The sequence below is a fragment of the Medicago sativa genome, chromosome 4 (genome assembly GCF_051527215.1).
Source record: "Medicago sativa cultivar Bolivia chromosome 4, Bolivia_mono, whole genome shotgun sequence".
NCBI classification, from domain to species: Eukaryota; Viridiplantae; Streptophyta; class Magnoliopsida; order Fabales; family Fabaceae; genus Medicago; species Medicago sativa.
This window is the reverse complement of record NC_140752.1, coordinates 19,789,278-19,811,731: the sequence shown is the minus strand read 5'-3', so window position 1 is coordinate 19,811,731 and position 22,454 is coordinate 19,789,278. Positions and strand designations below refer to the sequence as shown.

Sequence of the window (22,454 nt, the reverse complement as noted above, 5' to 3'; positions counted from 1 at the left end):
AAAACTAAAACAGAGTAACTTGGGCCTAAAGCAAAAGCAGCAAAAGTCATCCAGAGAGGTGGCACGGCCGTGCCAACCTTAGCACGGGCCGTGCCAAGCTTCTGACTTGGGGGAGACTTATTTTTGTCTCCGAATCTTCGTATTAGCTCCAAATCAGCTCCAGACTCCTTTCTTTTGCTCCAAGACTCCTTCCATCCAATATTCGTTCCTAAAATATAAAATATGCAATTAAAGTAAAATAGCTCAAAAAGGAAACAATATTTAAATAAAATAAAACTAAATCTAAATAAAACGAAACTAAATAATACATAAAAATAGACTAAATATAGACTCATCACTTACTGAATAAGGCATTTTATATTTTACATTGATCTCCTTATTGGGATCACGTAACTTAATGGTAACAAGTTCATGATTTGTATTTTTCAGATTATCCAAAGGATCTTCTGAACATACAGTATCAAGTTTTTGTTCTATTTCTTCAAGATTTAAAAAGAATTTTCCTTCTTCCCAAATACTTTTTAGATTTATAAGATTTTCAGAGATTAATTGAATAATCTCATTTCTAGTTATAATTTTTGTTGTTATAACTTTTGTCTTTTCTTTGGGGTTTGCTAGATTTTTCCAAAGCAAAGAAATAGTTTTGACATTTTGTACAAACGGTGCATATAACTTTAAAAAGTTATTTCCAATGATTAAATCTAACCCTGAATCATGGAGATAAATTGTTGGTATGAAAAATTCATAACCTTCTATAGTAATTGAAATGTCTTTCAAAACAAACCATATTTGATGTTTTGACTTATCTGCAACAATTATTTCTTTGGGTTTTTCTAATTCTTCCCAGTTTCTAGCTATGTTTCGTTTTCCAAAACATAATGTTGCGCCTGTATCTAGATAGGCTAAAATTTCTTTCTTACGAAGTTTTACTTTGATAAAGGTAGCACTAGGGTTACCTTTACTCAAGATCTTGGTCTTCTTCTGAGTCTGTACAAAGTTCATAGAAACTTTGTTGCTCCCAATCAGAGTCTGAATCTGATTCTACCGGTTCATAACCTATTTTATAGATCATGTTTAAAACTTGTTTCTTTTCCTTAGAAACCTTCTTTGGACATTCATTAGCATAATGTCCTGTTTCATGACATAGCCAACATGTACAAGATTTTTTCCCTTTAGGACAAGTTTTATTCTTTCTAGGGTAATTTCTTTTTCATCTATAGAACTTCTTCTTCCTATGTTTCCTTTTATCATAGGTAAATTTTTTAAATTTCTTCCTTCTAGGATATTTTCTTTTTCTCTTAGTTTTTTCACATCCATAAGCTCCAACTCTTTCTTGGAGTTTATCACAGCACAATCCTATTCGTGCATCTCGTTTTGATTGTTTCTTTAGGCACTGTTCTTGCATCCAATTTCTAAGAATAGAAATTCTAGCTCCTAGAGTATTTTTAACTTTTCCTGAAGAAACTGCATTATTAAATTCATTTTGAATTGTTTGAGACATTGCCATGGGCAATTTTTGGTAAAATAAATCAACAATCTTTTGACTTTCTCTAATTGTTTTATTTATATCATAATATAATTGTGAAAATTCACAAATATAATTTTCTATGTAACAGGGGTTGCATATGGATAAATTCATAATTCTCCATATTTTTTCAGTATTAAAGGCGGTATTAGAGTCAACCGTATCTTGCCATCCTTTAAATTCTTCTAAAAGCCATTCAAAGACTTTATTAATCATTCCCATACTATTTTCTGAAATTAATTCTTCATCAGGTTTTTCAGCCAGAAATTTGTATGCATTACCTTCTGTTCTACACAAAAGATAATTAAAAATTTGTTTTGGATTTAGATTCTTTAGATCATTATCTAATTGTAATGAGATGGTATTTCTATTATACCAATTTCTTATAGCTTGGACAAGATTGTCAACGCAGTCAATATTTAGAATTCCGCTTCGGTCGTTAACACTATGTTTTGGAACATAATTCATTGGTACCTTTTGGTATTTAGCTTTTGAAAATTCCCTATGGAAATCCATGTTCCAATTATATGGAAGTCCTCTTTTTGTTCCTGAGCTTTCGCCCATTTCTAATTCTTCTAATTTGACGAAATTTTCATCGTCTTTAGATTCATCATCAGAACTAAAATCATAGACATAATTATCTAATTCCTTAGGTTCAGGTTCTTCCTTAATAGAATCTTTTTCACTTATGTCTAAAGTAGCCATAAGTTGGTCTAATTTTTCAAGTTGATATTCTATGTTTTCTTCTATACTCATTTTTTATAGTGAGTAAATAAAGATGTTTCAATTTTTTCCTTATTCTTCTCCCCTTCTCTAGTTGAAGAGAATTATGTTGTTTACAACAACAATTTTTATATAATTAATCATGTCAGTTATATTGTTTAACTGAGGGTTAAAAGAATGATATATATGAGGATATTTATGATTCTCATTTTTCTCATAACATGAAAAATCCTTTTCCATGTTTACCCAGGTTTCATGTGGTCTTTCTAATCCTTGCTCATAATCTTTTGTAAATAAACTATTTTGTTTAAAGATTTGAGGTAAGGTTTCGAGAAAAGAAATTTGTCTTTCAAATTTCTCATTTAATCTTTTGGTTTCGTCAAGTAGAGCTTCAACTCTTGTTGAAAGAGTGTTGTGTTCTTTATTAGCCATTGACTAGGTTTTTTATTCTTTCTTCGATTTCATTTGCTAAATTCTCAAAGTTTATGAATAAAAAATAATCATAGTCAATTATTGAGAAATAAAAGGCTGTATCTCTACACCATTTTATTTGATTTTTTGCTAAATAAATATTTTGGTGATTTGGACGTAATATAAATGGTTGGGGTATTACTTTTCCAAACGGATTTATTAGCCCATACATGATTTATCTAGCTAATTTTTTTTAAGTCCTTCTTTTAAAAGCTCATGTTTTTCTACATATTCCTTAAAAAGGAAATAATTAAAATCTTCTTTTAAATAATACAAAGCTGTTTCTTTGCACCATTTAATTTGTGATTTTACTATTGTAATCTCTTGATAATTTGGATTTAGAATAAAAGGTTGACGAGTAATTTTTCCTTTTGGATTTTTAATATACCAATATTTTTTTATTTTTATTTTTAATTTAGACTTTCTAAGTCGGTTTTTGTGAAAACTGGTTTTAAAGGTTTTTGTCATTTTTTTGATAAAATCTTTTCACGTGGACCACTTATTGTTTGAGAAATAAGGATGGGTATGGTACCCATTATAATGGCATGGGTAGGGAAGAATTCCCCTTGATTTTATTTTTAAAAGATGCTTAACAATTTTTCTTGACATGGGCTTTGTAAATGCTCGTTCATGAAACATGTGAATTGGGCTTATTTCACAAGCCCATCAACCAAAAGTGAAAACCCTAGTTATCTAATAGTTGTAACTTGTACCAACATCATTACAAACAACAGCCGCCACACGTTTTTCTTTTTTCTTTCTCTGTTACTGTTAGTTCTTCTACTTTGAGTCTTAGATGGAGTTTCAATTGAAAGTATGCGGATTCTGCACCGTCTCCTGACCTTTCTTCATTCTGTTTCAGTTTTTTTCTTCTTCTCCAGTTTCTGTTTTGTTTCAAAGCGAAGCATTGGACCGGCGGTTCTGTAAACCGGCCGAGTCACCGGTTTTGGCCGGTTTTAATCGATCCGCTCCGGTTCTCACCGGTCTAATTACATAACCGATCCATTAAGTTTTTCGGACCGGACACCCCACCGGTTCACAGTCCAACCGGCCGGTCCGGTTTTTAAAACTATGAATCTAATAGTTCTCTCAAAAAAAAAAAAAAGAAATCTACCACTAGTCGGATGGTAAAAAGATAATCTGGGAGTTTAAACCCCCTTATCCTGAATTTTATGTATTTATTTGACTGAATTACATCAGGAGTCATTTAAGTTTGATTTTTAGTTATTTTAGTTATACATAAGTCCTTTAAGTTTGAAGTTTGTAACATATTGGTCTTTAAGTTATTTTGGTCAGATATAAGTCCTTTAAGTTTGGAAACGTTTACGATTTAATCCTTCTGCCACATCATTGTTTGTGTAATGTTTGGTTAACAAAAGAACTAAATTGAAAAAGGTTACAAACTTAAAGCACGTGTAACCAAAATAACTTAAATCACCAATTTGTTACAAACCTCAAACTTAAAAGACTTATGTGTGACCAAAATAACTTAAAGGACCAATTTGTTACAAAACTCAAACTGGACCTCTGGTGTAATTTAACCTATTTATTTTTTAAAAAGAGGCTAAACTCTTACTAAAAATAACTTTTGAGACAATCTTTTTTTTATCTATTTTTATTGGACAAAAACAATAGAAAAAGAAATAGAGAGTAAACACATAATAAAAATAAGAAAGAGAAAATTATCCCAAAAAATTGTAAAAAATAGTTTATAAATATCATTTCTCTTAACTTTTTTAAGGGTCATTTCTCTTAATGAAGTCCTCCTAAGGTGGGACATGACATATAGTGAAGATAATGAATGATGAATTCTTCCCTGCAAACAAAGCTCATGTGTAAATCTTAGGAATCAATTAAAATAAAAGCTTAGGTCAGTTAATCCTGCTGTAAGTCATCAAATGAAAGCTTCAAGCTTTAAACCTGATACAAATGGTTAATTAAGCTTATGTCTCTAAACATTTTAATGCATATGCATCATAGTCACCTAGTCTACATTTCCACAATAACTTTATAACTACCATATGTTTATTTTGCTTCTTTTATTCTCCTTTTGCTTCTGATAACCAGTTCATGCAGAAGAAGGGACAAACCATATTAGAAGGCAGATCAAGGTTAAAAATAGTATCATCACTGGAAAGGTAAGGATTAGGCTTGAAAGCCAATAAAACTTACCAAGAGGTTCACTGCACTTTCACTTGCAAACATTTTTCATATCTATGGTCAACCTTTACTCCAAAAGATGCATTATTTAAAACCTTTCACAGTTAATCAACTTGACAGCTGAAGTTAGCAAGCAATGAATATTGTAGCAATGAGCCTTGGTATAGCTGAACCTCGTCTTAGGAAGGAATTAGTAGAATACATATTGGATGTTGATTCCAAAATATGGAGCATGAGAAGAAGCAAAGCTAACTTCTTTCACGTGATGTCGCATTTCTCCGGTTCGATCACAGCAAGAAGATGGTTCAATGATATTTCACATTGGAAGAATCATATCACATCAAACAGTGGATTTGGCTATAACATTATTATTTTTTTGTACAATTTAATGTGACAAGTCAATAATTAAAAAATAAATTAAAACCTTCTGGTTCCTTCATTATTATAAATTAAAAAATAGTTAGTCCCTTCTGGTTCTTTCTTCTCATAATGTAACACTTCCATTAGATGATTTTCAGAAAATGGATTATCAGTTTGAACAAAAGATGCCTTCATTTTCTGATAAGATTTATTCAATCTCATAGCATATTGCTCTATTCTCCTCATTAACTCTACAAATTCAAGATCATGGTATCTTTCCTCCAAGGATTCTTCAATGGAAGAGCTCAAAGCTTACTCTTTAATTTCAGGCCGGCATTTCAATTCAAGGATAGTGCTTAAGGTTTCAGAGGTTGTCCCAATTTGATGCGGAAAATCGTTAAACCTACTCAACACTGAGTTGAAAACTGGTTCTCCCATGATCTCCATTTTTCTCTTAAAGTGTCTGTTTCTCGTTCCTAGTATATTATGGTATATTTTACAACATTCATTCTTCACCATACCAAATTTTCCACTCATGTATTAAACTTAGAGAAAATTATACTGACCTCCCCTAAGGTCTTTCTAAATTGCACAAAAACCCCCTCTAATTTTAATGCACACACTAACCTCCCTTACAACTTAACACTGTTAACACCCCCGCTTTCACCCAAAATTTGTTCTGTGACTTTTTCTGATAGAGACATGTTAACACCTAAAGTCAATTAGACATTTATCAATATGCATGGTATGTTTTTATCATCAAAACATTACACGTTTGAACATACCAGCTGAATCGAAAATCATGAAAAGAAATCAATGGTTGTGTGGAGACAAGTCTCTTTTGCATCTCTTAACAGTCTCCCCTGTAATGTGAAATTGTGAATATCAATGTGGCTGCAACTAATATATGACATAGCGTCAAAAGTGCCGCCAACTAATAAGGTATTATTCAATGAAACTGAGACATGTTATTGAAAGTCACCAACAAAAGCACTTTCTGCATCAAATGAAAAATGAAAAACAAAAGCACATTTTTGTTATATAAAATTAAAAGGTGTCACCAATGGTACTAAAATAAGTTCACAGACTCTGTTATTTGCAAAGAGCTGCAAGAGCATCCATGTACGTTGTTATTTCCCAAATGGAAACTTCACAATGTTAAAATGAGGGGACGAGAGTGCTCTTGGAAAACTAAAGAGGGTGTGAGCGACATTTTGATATTTCTCAAGGGAAGTTAGTGTAATTTACCCTTAAACTTAACATGAAATAAGCGCGATAAAGTCCACAAACACTAAGTCAAGACCACAAAGCTTCACAATTAGACCTGATCCTTTCGAACCAATGAAACCGAAGATACAAACAAAAAAGATAGAATCGGTCATGAAAACCAACAACCAACATGCCAATTATGTCAACTATTTAAACAATACTGCCATGAAGTAGAAGGCAGAAGAATGTATATTAACCTGCTTGATATATTGTGTAGAATCACATTTTAATAACAAGGCCTTAACCACAGCAGAGACTTCTAAAACCTTAATACTGCTCGCTGAATTACTTTTCAAACTTTAGTTTCGACTGCAAACTCCTCAATGCACAACAGAACTCAGAACCACAAAAGGCTCGGAATCTGAATCATGCATAAAGCTTTCCACAGTGGTAAGACTTCAAGTTGTGTAAAATTTAAACATGCAGATGTGTTAACCCCCCCCCCCCCCCCCCCACACACACACACACACACACTAGGCATGGCAATGGGGCGGGGTGGGGACGGGTTTTACCTTCCCCATCCCCATACCCTATTCTCATATACTTACCCGTTACCCTACCCATACCCAATGGGGATGAGAAATCGAACCCCATCCCCGCGTCCCCGACGGGTTCGGGGATCCCATCCCCATCCCCGTACCCGCAGTGAATTATTTTTTAATAAAAAAAAGTTTTTTTTTCCAACCCCAATGGCAATTTTGTAAAGCATTATGTTCCCTTTAACATTTCCTTAACATAATAATTTGGTTGCTCCTTTAAAAATCAAAGGCAATTTTTATAACATGGGAATTATTAAACCAAATAACATAACATGATCTAGGATTGTGTTTCTATTTATATAAAAAGGGGTAAAAAAAATAATTTTTTACATTTGGGACGGGTATGTGTATGGGTTCGGGGTGGGTACATATAACCCTGTTACCCGTCCCATACCCGTGTTTTGAAATCGGGGAAAACCCAAACCCATACCCAAACCCAGTCAAAGCGGGGAAAACCCGTCAAATCGGGATGGGTTTGGGCGGGTATCCATGGGGACGGGTATTGTTGCCATGTTTACCACACACACACACTCACACACAGTGAATATATGCTTTATTCAATGAGTAAAGTCTAGCGTTGAAACTTTAAGTTATAATTGTATCACTATTTAGGATCATTGGATGATTTAATATTGATGTTTCTTCTGATCTAAAGTCTTATAAATTCATGTGTAACTCATTAATTTTAAATTAGTTTTTTTTTCCTGCTTTGAAACAGAGAAATGGCAAGGGCAAAAGTTAATAGAATGACAGAGGCCACTGATATTAGAGAACAAAACTTTCTCTTTCCTTCAACATGCATAAACTCATCATATAAAACAATTTAAAGTAGTGACAGATCAACTAATACATCACAAACAAAGTTGTCAATATTTCCAATAAGCATATGACAAATAGTTAACCAATAAACATTCCATGACATATTGGTTCACCTCATTTACATACTACATCATGTTACAAATGCATTTACCAATACAGTCAAACATATATTACCCTACAAATGCAACCACCCAAGAGTTCAAAATACAATATAATTATAAATATGAAGAAAATGGTTTAGAATATTTCACAACCTCAGTCTTCTTGTTTGTGTGATCTTTCTTAAACTTGCTCATTGTCACCGGGGAGTGAAAGCAGAGACTCCGTATACATGACAACTTCAGATGGACTATTAAAGAAGGAGTGATGCCTTAATAGTTGTCCTTTATCATTATACTTCACCAATCTAGAACTAAGATTTCTTACAATAATATCGCCGTTTTTTGTAGAGTGTATAGGTTGAAAGTAGTAATCAGGAATGGCATCAACAGAAAGGTCAAGAGTTTTATTCCAAGACGAATGCACTTTGTATTCTTTCATCACCCATATTTCAACTGTATAATTATCATTATCATAGTCCATAGCCCATAGACTGAGAAATTCTCCAAATACCCACAAACCAGAATGTACTAATGCTCTGTAGTCAAAATCACTTGGAATAGGCATCTCAAACAACTTCCTTTCCATTAAATCAAAGGCAACAATGACATACCAACCTAAATCACAATGCAAAGCCAACCAATGAATAACCCCATTAAATAGCAACCCTTTTCTGCAACTGCAAGAAGAGATGGCAGCATAAGGGAAGTGATTACCCTCAATTTGTTTCCATGTATTATCTCTAAACGAGAAAAACTCCAAATGTGGTGAAACAGCATTAGTTACGATTTGATTATAGGGCAATGAAACTACCAAGTAATCATCTCTTGACTGGTCATAACCAAAACCATGACCATGTTCTACTACTAATTTGGAACGAAAAGGAGACACAGGTATTTGTTTTTTAAATCCAGTGGATGGATTCCATATGTAGATGTTTGGACGTTGGTGCAAAAGTATAAACCCTCTACATGAACCTCTAATTTCAACTGGAAAATAAGATCGGGGAAGCGAAAAAGTAATGTTGAGTGAAGCAGGATCATCATTGTTAAGAAATGCTTCCAAATCTATAGATCTAGTTTCATGAGATAGAGTTGATATAAACATAATTCTAGAAGCGTGTCTTGCAGTGGTAAGTTGAAAATGTGAATTTGCAAAATGGGGATTTGAGATAAGAGAAAACCATAACTTACAAACACATTTGAAACGTATGAGATACTTCACTGGTAACCACATTAGGATCGGGATAATCAGTTCATGAGGAAGATCGGGATAATCAGTTCATGAGGACGAAAGGAGAAAGTTGAAAAGGGGCGGGCGATGAACATTGATACTGTATCTACCACTAGTTAATTATTATTATTTTTTTTAAGTTAATCTACCACTAATTATTTAACTCGAAGGCTTTGTTTGAGAGTTTGTAGGGGAAGAAAAGGAAAGACTTTGAGGGGTGCAAAATATGAGGAAAAATAGAGAAATCTTTCAAAAAATTTAAAAGAGTAGTTTTTTAGAGAATGATAATTTAATGCATATGATTACTTTATTTTAATTTTAAAAATATTATAACAACATAGATTAAATTTGAAAAATTCTTATTAACCCTCCATAACCCCCCAAAACCCTCCTCCAATACAATTTTTTAGTTCCTCCAAATGAGGAGGGTTTTGTATCATGAAGAAAAGTTAACCCTCCAAAGCCCTCCTCTCCCATTTTCCTCTATTTCTTCCACTTACTCATTCCTTTTTTCCCAAGCCTTCCTCTCCCTTCCCCTCCAAACTCCCAAACAAAGTTGGTCTGATGGTAATAAACTCACTTCGTTTCAAAATGAGTGTCACTTTAACCAATTGCACACAGAGTAAGCAATGAAATAATGTTGTCCAAAGATATGATAGTTTTACTAAAATAGTCTCGTTAGCTATTGATGCATTTGCCATCATTATAAATTAAAGTATAAAATGATATTTGGAAGTTGTGTGGATAATAATAATTAAGAGGAACTCATTTTGAAAAGTAATTAATAATACATTGAAAAGTGAGAATGACATTCATTTTGAAACAAATTATTTTTGCTAAAGTGAACTCATTTTGAAACAGAGAGAGTAGATTTTGAATTTCTAAGATCATCCACAACAGAGCACCCCAAATTGGGTGCTTAAATGAGTCCCTTGTGTCTACATCATTAATTTTACCATAAAACTTAATAAACACAAATTTTCTCCAACTCAGCAACTCAAGAGAAATTATTAAATAGGTCCCACAGATAATTCTATATCATTACATTTCAACAAAATTTATTAAGATTTATTAAATAGGACCAACAAAAAATGGAGAGAGAGAGAGAGAGAGAGAGAGAGAGAGAGAGAGAGAGAGAGAGGGTGCTTCATAGCCACCCTTCTCCATGGGCATTCATATGTTTTACTCCACAATGAATGTGTCTATTTGATGTGGTGCTAACTAAATAGGTTAAGCACCTGTCATTGTGGATGGTCTAAGTTTAAACCCTCCCCTCATCTTGAATTTTAATTATTTATTTTTCAAAAAGAGGCTAAACTCTTGCTAAAAACAATTTTTGGGACAATTTTGTTTTTCTCTAATTTGATTGGAGAAAAACAATAGAAAAAGAAATAGAGAGTAAACACATAATAAGAATAAAAAAGAGAAAATTATCCCAGAAAATGGTTTGTAAATATCATTTCTCTTAACTTTTTTTAAGGTTAATTTCTCTTAATTTCATTAATATTTTTTTAGGGGATTATTATTACTATTTGGCCTCTAGATAGATAGAGACAAAAGCCCTAGAGCAACAATTACAAAACCAAGCAGCTTTTTTGATTTTTTTTGAGGGATGCTTTTTTGTTTTCTATCATACAGACACTAAACAACTTAATTGGCAGGCACACGTTCCGTGCGTATTCATTTGACTTTATTTTATGTTGTGTAATAGAACTAACTTATTTATATAAACTTATTTGTATAAGTGATAGGTCTTGTTTGAATAAACAATTTAGATGTTAATAGGATACATATAAACTTTTATGTATAAGCTATAGGTCTTGTTTGAATAGCACACATGTTTATCATGATAAGCACTTATGTATAAGTTGTTTCTATATAAAAAAAAGATAAAATAAGTTAAAATTATTGTTGCATAAGCTAAAAGTTATTTTTATAAGCTATCTTGGAGAATTTATGAGAGTAAGCTGAAAACAACTTATGAAGAATGACATAAGATGTTTTAAGAAGTTCTCTGAAACAATATCACAAAACTTATGTCTTTAGATAAACTCAAATAAACCAATCCAAACAAGCCCTTATTATAGAATCTTGTATAAATAAGTTATTTCTATTTCATATGATAAAATAAACTGAAATTATTTTAGTATAAGCTATCTTGGAGAACTTTTGAAAATAAGTTAAAAACAGTTTTATGGATCCATCATTAATTGTTTTCATAAGTTTTCCTCAAAGAATCTCATAAGTACTTATTCCGGTAGATAAGTTTAGACAAGTCATTCCAAACATTCTCATAGTGCGAGTTAAATCTTATAATGTGTGATCTGCAGAATTAGGGTTTGGTTGATGATTACATGATATGCCTCTAATCCATAGTAGTCAATAGTCGGGACGGACTACTAAGATTTGGCATCGTAGCGTGGCGGTTTGAAATAGCAGTCGCGCCGGCTGCTATAGCAAAATTGCGTAGCGATTCCAAAATCGCTATTTCATTTTAATTGGGAAAAACCAAAAATGACCCTGATTTTTAAAAAAAAAAGTTGGAGGGTATTTTGCGGATTTCCAACATTTTTCTCTTCTCTCATTTTTGTCGCCACGAAAACACAACAAACACTTCATCTTCCTCTGACCGTCGTGATCTACGCTTCTTCCTCTGTTTGTTTCAATGTTTCAAATTATATTCTGATGAATTATATTGAATTGATATGAATTTATAGAGTAGGGAGGGCTATCCTAAAAGGTTGGAACCAAGTATCTTGAAGATGGAACCAAAGTCAAGAGTGTCCCGGGCAAAGTTACCATGTGCACAGGATAATTGTTGAACAACAGAAGAGTTAAAAGTGGATGGAACTTTTGAATATACTGAGTGGAAGAATATGAAGGTGGGACATGACATATAGTGAAGATAATGAAAGATGAATTCTTCCCTGCAAACAAAGCTCATTTGTAAATCTTAGGAATCAATTAAAATAAAAGCTTAGGTCAGTTAATCCTGCTGTAAGTCATCAAATGAGAGCTTCAAGCTTTAAACCTGATACAAATGGTTAATTAAGCTTAAGTCTCTAAACATTTTAATGCATATGCATCATAGTAGTACCAAGTGATCCATCTAGTCTTCTACATTTCCACAATAACGTTATAACTACCATATGTTTATTTTTCTTCTTTTATTCTACTTTTGCTTCTGAATTCTGATACCTAGTTCATGCAGAAGAAGGGACAAACCATATTAGAAGGCAGATCAAGGTTAAAAATAGTATGATCACTGGTTACACCAACACCATCCGGTCCAAATAATTTTTGCAATAAGTACCTCGTTAAGACATGCATATATTTATTATGGCAATGACAATTGGTGCATTAGTATCATGATCTTTTCAAAATCTTAATTTAGCATCAAGAAATGATGAGTAATAAAAATTGAAAAAACTGAAGGTGGTATATTAATTACCCCAAGAATGCCAAAAACAGCCAAATGAGTAAGACATGCATGAAACATAATCTAGCCAATAAAACTTACACCAATTCAATCAAAGACTCAAGAATAGGAAAGGTAAGGATTAGGATATCAACACTTGAAGCCAATAAAACTTACACCAATTCTTATCCACTTGTTTTACACCAATATGGAGTTAAGAAAATGGGTGAGCTTCAACTCAGTGAGGTTCACTGCCCTCTCACTAGCCAATATTTTTCATATCTATGTCCAATACCAAATTCATCACCATACCAACACTGATTTGAAAACTGGTTCTCCCATTATCTCCATATTTCTCGAAAAGTGTCGGTTTGTTGTTCCTAGTATATTATTATGGTATATTTTACAACATTCATTCATCACCATACCAAATTTTCCACTCATGTATTAAACTTAGGGAAAATTACATTGACCTCCCCTAAGGTCTTTCTAAACTGCACAATCACCCCCCTCTAATTTTTATGTAAACACTGACCTCCCTTATTTTTCTTTTAAATTGACACACACCTCCCTTACAACTAAACAATACTGCCATGAAGTAGAAGGCAGAAGAATGTTTACTAACCTGCTTGATATATTGTATAGAATCACATTTTAATAACAAGGCCTTAACCACAGCAGAGACTTCTAAAACCTTAATTCTGCTCGCTGAATTATATATAAACCTTTAGTTTCGACTGCAAACTCCTCAATGCACGACATAACTAAGAACCACAAAAGGCTCGGAATCTGAATCACTTTTATTTATTACAGTAGATAAAAATACAAATAATAACTATTTAATTAAAACAGGTGAATCATAGAAAAGGGTCAAACACACATGAATCAATAATCAAGGAATGACAATAAAACTGAACAAAAAAAAAAAAACAAATAAGAGAAAATGTGACTGATGAAGAACATTATGATAATGATGAAGGCTAACACAAAAATAACAGAAAAGTTAAAGCCTGCAAGAGAATCTATGATTAATGAGTAAACTCTATGTCAATACTAGAGGCCAATTTCAATTTTGCTAGAACTTTGATGCAAACATTAGATCCATCTGTGGAAGTTAGTGAAATCTTTGGCAATTTTCTCCAAGAATATTGAAGCTCTCTTCATCAAGCTTGACTTGTACATGGAGACCAAAGAGAGTGAATACATGCCTTATTCATTGAATAAAGTCTAGCGTTAAGACTTTAAGTTGTAATTCTAGCACTATTTAGGATCATTGGGTGATTTAATATTGATGTTTCTTCTGATCTGAAGTCTTATAAATTCATGAATTCATGTGTAACTCATTAATTTTAAATTAGTTTTATTTTTCCTTGTTTAAAACAGAGAATTGGCAAGGGCTAAAGTTAATAGAATGACAAGTCCACTGATATTAGAGAACAAAACTTTATTTTTTCGTTCAACATGTATAAACTCATCAGATTAATTTACCATATAAAACAATTTCAAGCAGTGACAGATCGAGCTACACATCGCAAACAAAGTTGTCAATATTTCCATAAGCATATGACAAATAGTTAACCAATAAACATTCCATGACATAATGGTTCAGCTCATTTACATACTAGCTCATGTTACAAATGCAATTACCAATACAGTCAAACATATTACTCTACTAATGCAGCCACCTAAGAGTTCATAATATAATATAACTATAATTATGAAGAAAATGGTTGAGAATATTTCACAACCTCGGTCTTCTTGTTTGTGTGATCTTTCTTAAATTTGCTCATTGTCACCAGGGAGTGAAAGTAGAGACTCCGTATACATGACAACATCGGATTGACTATTACAGAAGGAGTGATGCCTTAATAGCTGTCCTTTATCATTATACTTGACCAATCTAGAATTAAGATTTCCTCCGATAATATCACCATTTTTTGTGGAGTACATAGGGTGAAAATAGCGATCAGGAATGGCATGAACAGAAAAACAAGAATTTTATTCCAGGACGAATGCACTTTGTATTCTTTCATCACCCATATTTCAACTGTATCCTTATCATAGTCCACAGCCCATAGACTGAGAAATTCTCCAAATACCCAAAAACCAGAATTAAGTAAATGGTTAAAATCACCTGGAAGAGGCATCTCAAACAATTTCCTTTCCGTTAAATCAAAGGCAACAATTACATTCCTACGTAAATCACGACGCATAGCCATCCAATGAATAGCCCCATTAAATAGACACCCTTTTCTGTGATTACCAGGAACAGCATAAGGGAAGTGAGTACCCTCAATTTCTTTCCATGCATTATCTCTAAATGAGAAAAACTTCAAATGTGTTGAAACAGCATTAGGTATGGTTGGATTATAGGACAATGAAACCACCAAGTAATCATCTCTAGACTGGTCATAACCAAAACCATGACAATGTGCTAATAATTTGGAATCAAAAGGAAACACAGGTATTTGTTTTTTAAATCCAGTGGATGGATTCCATATGTAGATGTTTGGACGACGGTACAAAAGTATAAATCCTCTACATGAACCTCTAATTTCAACCGGAAAATAAGATTCTGGAAGCGAAAAATTAAGGTTCTGTGAAGCAGGGTCATCATTAAGAAATGCTTCAAAATCTATAGATTGAATTTCATGAGATGGATATGATATGCACATAACTCTAGGAGCGTGAGTTGCGGCAGTAAGTTGAAAATGTGAATTTGCAAAATGGGGATCAGAGATAAGAGAAAACCACAACTTACAAACGCATTTGAAACGTGTAAGAGACTTCACCGGTAACCACGTCAGGATTTGAATAATCAATTCATGAGAAAGATACGGCAGTGTCGTCTTCTTCTTCTCCTCCGAGCTCTCTACCATCTCGTAAACCCTAATTTTAGAACAAGGGTTTCCAATTTACCACTCGATCAGTGTTATATAAGCAGAGTTTTAAAAACCGATGATGATGATGCATTAAACCGGGAAAAAACCGGATTGAACCGGAAAAAACTTTTGTGCAGAACACGATGAAAGGAGAAAGTTGAAAAGGGGGTGATGAATGACACATTTATGGCCAAAATTACATTTTTAGTCCCTTAATTTTACTCCCTCCGGTCTCAAATATAAGAAAAGATTCCTTTTTTAGGTTCATTGAGTAGTTAATGTATACACCCTCCGGTCACTATTATAAGCAAAAAAACTACATTTTACATTCATTCAATTAATGATGTATGTAGTCTTTATTATAGACCACATACATCATTTAATGAATGAATCTAAAATGTTGATTTTTGCTTATAATAGTGACCGGAGGGTGTATAGTCTACATTGTAAAGCAAATACATTAATTATTCAATGAACCTTAAAAAGGAATCTTTTCTTATATTTCAGACCGGAGGGAGTATTTTAGATAACAGTTTAGTCATCTTTTTGTTTTATTTCAATTTTGTCCTTTTGATCCATTTACATATGAATTTTTAAACTTAAAATTCATGATTTTATTTTCTTATGGTCTTTCGGTCTTCAAATCTATGATCATTTTCTATGTTTACATAAGAATATTAAATTTGAAGCTTGGAAATGTATATGAAAATGGACAAAAAGGACCAAATTAAAATGAAAAAAAAAGATAAATGACCAAACTATTACCTGAAATTAAGTTAAGGGATTAAAAGTGTGATTTTGCCCACATTTATACTACCATTAATTATTATTTTATTTTTTTAGTAAATCTTTTTTTTTTTGTCAAGTAGCCTAGTGGCTAGAGCTCACACAATTAAATTGTGGAGAAGTGGAGTGTCCGGGGTTCAAACCTCGGCCTCTGATATAATATGCAATATTCCTACCAACTGAGCTAAGCTCACGGGAATATTTTTTTAGTAAATCTAATAGTTCTCTCAAAAAAAATAAAAGAAATCTACCACTAGTCGGATGGTAAAAAGATAATATGTGAGTTTAAACCCCCTTCATCCTGAATTTTACGTATTTATTTGACTAAATTACATCAGGAGTCCTTTAAATTTAATTTTTAGTTATTTTAGTTATGCATAAGTCCTTTAAGTTTGAAGTTTGTAACATATTGGTCTTTAAGTTATTTTGGTCACATATAAGTCCTTTAAGTTTGGAAACGTTTACGATTTAATCCTTCTGCCACATCATTGTTTATGTAATGTTTGGTTAACAAAAGAACTAAATTGAAAAAGGTTACAAACTTAAAGCACACTTATTTGTAACCAAAATAAGTTAAATCACCAATTTGTTACAAACCTCAAACTTAAAAGACTTATGTGTGACCAAAATAACTTAAAGGACCAATCTGTTACAAAACTCAAACTGGACCTCTGGTGTAATTTAACCTATTTATTTTTTAAAATTATCTATTTTTATTGGACAAAAACAATAGAAAAAGAAATAGAGAGTAAACACATAATAATAATAAGAAAGAGAAAATTATCCCTAAAAATTGTAAAAAATAGTTTATAAATATCATTTCTCTTAACTTTTTTAAGGGTCATTTCTCTTAATTTTATTAATATTATTTTTAGGAGATTATTATTATTATTTGGTCTTTAGATAGATAGAAACAAAAGCCCTAGAGCAACATGTACTTGCAGGAGTACAATAATCGTATCTAGGGTTTAGATTGTTTATGAGATGCCTGGAGAATGATCCCACGAGTGGTATTTATAGCCCCTTGAGAATGTCCAGGGGCAAAGTTACCATGTACATGGGATACTGAGGTGAAGAACAGAAGAGTTAAAGTGGATGGAACTTTTGAATATACTGAGCGAAAGAATCTGAAGGTGGGACTTGACATATAGTGAAGATAATGAATGATGAATTCTTCCCTGCAAACAAAGCTCATGTGTAAATCTTAGGAATCAATTAAAATAAAAGCTTAGGTCAGTTAATCCTGCTGTAAGTCATCAAATGAAAGCTTCAAGCTTTAAACCTGATACAAATGGTTAATTAAGCTTAAGTCTCTAAACATTTTAATGCATATGCATCATAGTCACCTAGTCTACATTTCCACAATAACTTTATAACTACCATATGTTTATTTTGCTTCTTTTATTCTCCTTTTGCTTCTGATAACCAGTTCATGCAGAAGAAGGGACAAACCATATTAGAAGGCAGATCAAGGTTAAAAATAGTATCATCACTGGAAAGGTAAGGATTAGGCTTGAAAGACAATAAAACATACCGAGAGGTTCACTGCACTTTCACTGGCAAACATTTTTCATATCTATGGCCAACCTTTACTCCAAAAGATGCATTATTTAAAACCTTTCACAGTTAATCAACTTGACAGCTGAAGTTAGCAAGCAATGAATATTGTAGCAATGAGCCTTGGTATAGCTGAACCTCCTCTTAGGAAGGAAGTTGTTGAGTACATGTTGGTGTTGATTCCAACATATGGAGCATGAGAAGAAGCAAAGCTAACTTCTTTCACGTGATGTCGCGTTTCTCCGGTTCGATCACAGCAAGAAGATGGTTCAATGATATTTCACATTGGAAGAATCATATCACATCAAACAGTGGATTTGGCTATAACATTATTATTTTTTTGTACAATTTAATGTGACAAGACAATGATTAAAAAATAAATTAAAACCATCTGGTTCCTTCATTATTATAAATTATAAAATAATTAGCCCCTTCTGGTTCTTTCTTCTCATAATGTAACACTTCCATTAGACGATTTTCAGAAAATGGATTATTAGTTTGAACAAAAGATGCCTTCATTTTCTCATAAGAATTATTCAATCCCAGAGCATATTGCCTTCATTTTTCTTTTAAATTGACACACACTTCCCTTACAACTTAACACCGTTAATAATCTGTTAACTCCCCCGCTTTCACCCAAAATTTGTTCTGTAACTTTTTCTGATAGAGACATGTTAACACCTAAAGTCAATTAGACATTTATCAATATGCATGGTATGTTTTTATCATCAAAACATTACACGTTTGAACATACCAGCTGAATCGAAAATCATGAAAACAAATCAATGGTTGTGTGGAGACAAGTCTCTTTTGCATCTCTAACAGTCTCCCCTGTAATGTGAAATTGTGACTATCAATGTGGCTGCAACTAATATATGACATAGTGTCAAAAGCACTGCCAAATAATAAGGTATTATTTGAAAGCCATTATCAATGAAACTGAGATATGTTAATGAAAGTCACCAACAAAAGCACTTTCTGCATCAAAAGAAAAATGAAAAACAAAAGCACTTTTTTGTTTATAAAATTAAAAGGCATCACCAATGGTACTGAAATAAGTTCACATATTCTGTTATTTGCGAAGAGCGGTAAGAGCATCCATGTACTTTGCTATTTCTCAAATGGAAACTTCAGTATGTTAAAATGAGGGGATGAGAGTGCTCTTGGAAAACTAAAGGGGGCGTGAGTGACATTTTGATATTTCTCAAGGGAAGTTAGTGTAGTTTACCCTTAAACTTAACATGAAATAAGTGCGATAAAATCCACAAACACTAAGTGAAGACCAAAGAGCTTCACAATTAGACCTGATCCCTTTCAAAGTTCAAACCAATGATACCAAAGATACAAACAAAAAAGAAAGAATCAGTCAAGTCATGAAAACCAACAACCAACATGGCCATAATGTCAACAATTTAAACAATACTGCCATGAAGTATAAGGCAGAAGAATGTTTACTAACCTGCTTGATATATTGTATAGAATCACATTTTAATAACAAGGCCTTAACCACAGCAGAGACTTCTAAAACCTTAATTCTGCTCGCTGAATTATTTATAAACCTTTAGTTTCAACTGCAAACTCCTCAATGCACGACAGAACTCAGAACCACAAAAGGCTCGGAATCTGAATCACTTTTATTACAGTAGATAAAAATACAAATAATAGAAAATGTGACTGATGAAGAAAGTTATGATAATGATACAGGCTAACACAAAAAAAAAAAAAAAAACAGAAAGTTAAAGCCTACAAGAGAATCTATGATTTATGAGTAAACTCTTTCTATATTAGAGGCCAAATGTCAATTTAGCAAGAACTTTGATGCAAACATTAGATCCATCGGTGGAAGTTGGTGAAATCTTTGGCAATTTAAGGCTCTCTTCTCCAAGAAGACTGAAGTTCTCATTATCAAGCTTGACTTATACATGGAGATCAGAGAGAGTGAATACATGCTTTATTCATTGAATAAAGTCTGCCGTTAAGACTTTAATTTGTAATTGTAGCACTATTTTGGATCATTGGGTGATTTAATATTGATGTTTTTTCTGATCTAAAGTCTTATAATTTCATGAATTCATGTGTAACTCGTTAATTTTATAAATTAGTTCTTTTTTTCCTGGTTTAAAACAGAGAATTGGCAAGGGCGAAAGTTTTCCTGGTTTAAAACAGAGAATTGGCAAGGGCCAAAGTTAATAGAATGACAAGTCCACTGATATTAGAGAACAAAACTTTATTTTTTCCTTCAAAATGTATAAACTCATAAGATTAATTTACCATATAAAACAATTTCAAGCAGTGACAGATTGAGTTACACATCACAAACAAAGTTGTCAATATTTCCAATAAGCATATGACAAATAATTAACCAATAAACATTCCATGACATAATGGTTCAGCTCATTTACATACTAGCTCATGTTACAAATGCAATTACCAATACAGTCAAACACATATTACTCTACTAATGCAGTTACCTAAGAGTTCATAATACAATATAACTATAATTATGAAGAAAATGGTTGAGAATATTTCACAACCTCAGTCTTCTTGTTTGTGTGATCTTTCTTAAACTTGCTCATTGTCACCAGGGAGTGAAAGTAGAGACTCCGTATACATGACAACATCAGATGGACTATTAAAGAAGGAGTGATGCCTTAATAACTATCCTTTATCATTATACATGACCAATCTATAACTAAGATTTCTTACAATAATATCACCGTTTTTTGTAGAGTGTATAGGGTGAAAATAGCGATCAGGAATGGCATGAACAGAAAGAACAAGAATTTTATTCCAAGACGAATGCACTTTGTATTCTTTCATCACCCATATTTCAACTGTATCCTTATCATAGTCCACAGCCCATAGACTGAGAAATTCTCCAAATACCCAAAAACCAGAATTAAGTAAAAGCTTAAAATCACCTGGAAGAGGCATCTCAAACAATTTCCTTTCCATTAAATCAAAGGCAACAATTACATTCCAACGTAAATTAGGAAGCAAAGCCAACCAATGAATAGCCCCATTAAATAGACACCCTTTTCTGTGATAAGGAACAACAGCAGAAGGGAAGTGAGTACCCTCAATTACTTTCCATGTATTATCTCTAACTGAGAAAAACTTCAAATGTGTTGAAACAGCATTAGCTACGGATGGATCATAGGACAATGAAACCACCAAGTAATCATCTCTTGACCGGTCATAACCAAAACCATGTACATGAACGCGACATTGTGCTACTAATTTGGAATCAAAAGGAGACACGGGTAATTGTTTTTTAATTCCAGTGGATGGATTCCATATGTAGATGTATGGACGTTGGTACAAAAGTATAAACCCTCTACATGAACCTCTAATTTCAACCGGAAAATAAGATTCTGGAAGCGAAAAATTAAGGTTCAGTGAAGCAGGATCATCATCGTTAAGAAATGCTTCAAAACCTATAGATCGAATTTCATGAGATAGAGATGATATGCACATAATTCTAGGAGTGTGCGTTGTGGTGGTGAGTTGAAAATGTGAATTTGCAAATTGGGGATCTGAGATAAGAGAAAACCATAGCTTACAAACGCATTTGAAATGAATAAGAGACTTCACCGGCAACCACATCAAGATTTGAATAATCAATTCATGAGGAAGATGAGGCAGTGTCTTCTTCTTCTTCTTCTCCTCCTCCGTGCTCTCTATCATCTTCAAAACGCTAATTTTACAGTAAGGGTTTCCTATTTATACCACTCGATCAGTGTTGTGTTAGCAGAGTTTTAAAAACCGATGAAGATGTCATTAAACCGGAAAAAAAACCGGATTGTACCGGAAAAAACTTTTGTGCAGAACACGATGAAAGGAGAAAAGGGTAATAGTCATTTTGATCTCTGAAATTGTAATGAGTAGTCAAAATAGTCCTTCAATGTATCAAAACTTCAAAATAGTCCATGATTATGCATTTTGTTAGTCAAAATAGTCCTTGATGTTAAAATGTTTAATTAATATTGTCAGATTAGTCCTTCAGTATACTTACTTATTATCATATTAGTCCTTATAAGTACATGTTTATTGTCATTTTAGTCCCTACATGAAAAGAGTTATTGTGAGCATTGAAAGGTTATTTTAGTGTCAAAGACTATTTTGACCAACATAATGCACAATCAAGGACAATTTTGAAATTTTGATACAATGAAGGACTAAAATGACTAATCATTACACATTCAGGGACCAAAGTGACTATCACCCGAAGGAGAAAGTTGAAAAGGGGTGATGAATGACACATTTATTATAGGGTTAATTATGTTTCTAGTCCCTATAAAATAGCGACCTTCTAAGTTTAGTCCCTACTTAATTTTAATAGCATTTTTAGTCCCTAATTTTGTTTTTCTGCACTGAGTATTAGTCCCTACTCAATTCAAATTTGTTTAATTTATGCTTAAACTCTTAAATTTTTGAACAATTTTTTGCAGACATGTTTAGAACATTACTAAAAGTTCGTCCGCAAAAAATTATTGCAAAATTTGATTTCTACATCCAGATTTTATTACTTTTTATCTTTAACTTTTGTCGTTTTAAAAAATTCATATTTAATTCATTTCATGTCAGAAAATTCTAAATTTTAGTAAACGAAC

General features: G+C 32.7%; 1 protein-coding gene and 2 pseudogenes across 3 annotated transcripts; all 3 read right to left on the bottom strand.

Annotated features, from left to right (window-relative positions):
• Window positions 1-7,812: 7,812 nt before the first annotated feature.
• LOC146927045 (F-box/kelch-repeat protein At3g23880-like) lies at window positions 7,813-9,264 on the bottom strand. The gene has a single exon (XM_085700449.1). It carries the CDS (start codon window positions 9,199-9,201, stop codon window positions 8,149-8,151), a length of 1,053 nt encoding a protein of 350 aa, XP_085556575.1. The 5' UTR covers window positions 9,202-9,264; the 3' UTR covers window positions 7,813-8,148.
• Window positions 9,265-14,139: 4,875 nt separating this feature from the next.
• Window positions 14,140-15,656, bottom strand: LOC146927044 (F-box/kelch-repeat protein At3g06240-like; annotated as a pseudogene). Its single transcript, XR_015005583.1, has one exon. The product of XR_015005583.1 is annotated as an F-box/kelch-repeat protein At3g06240-like (transcript).
• Window positions 15,657-20,189: 4,533 nt separating this feature from the next.
• On the bottom strand, window positions 20,190-21,619 carry LOC146927043 (F-box/kelch-repeat protein At3g23880-like; annotated as a pseudogene). Its single transcript, XR_015005582.1, has one exon. The product of XR_015005582.1 is annotated as an F-box/kelch-repeat protein At3g23880-like (transcript).
• Window positions 21,620-22,454: the final 835 nt, after the last annotated feature.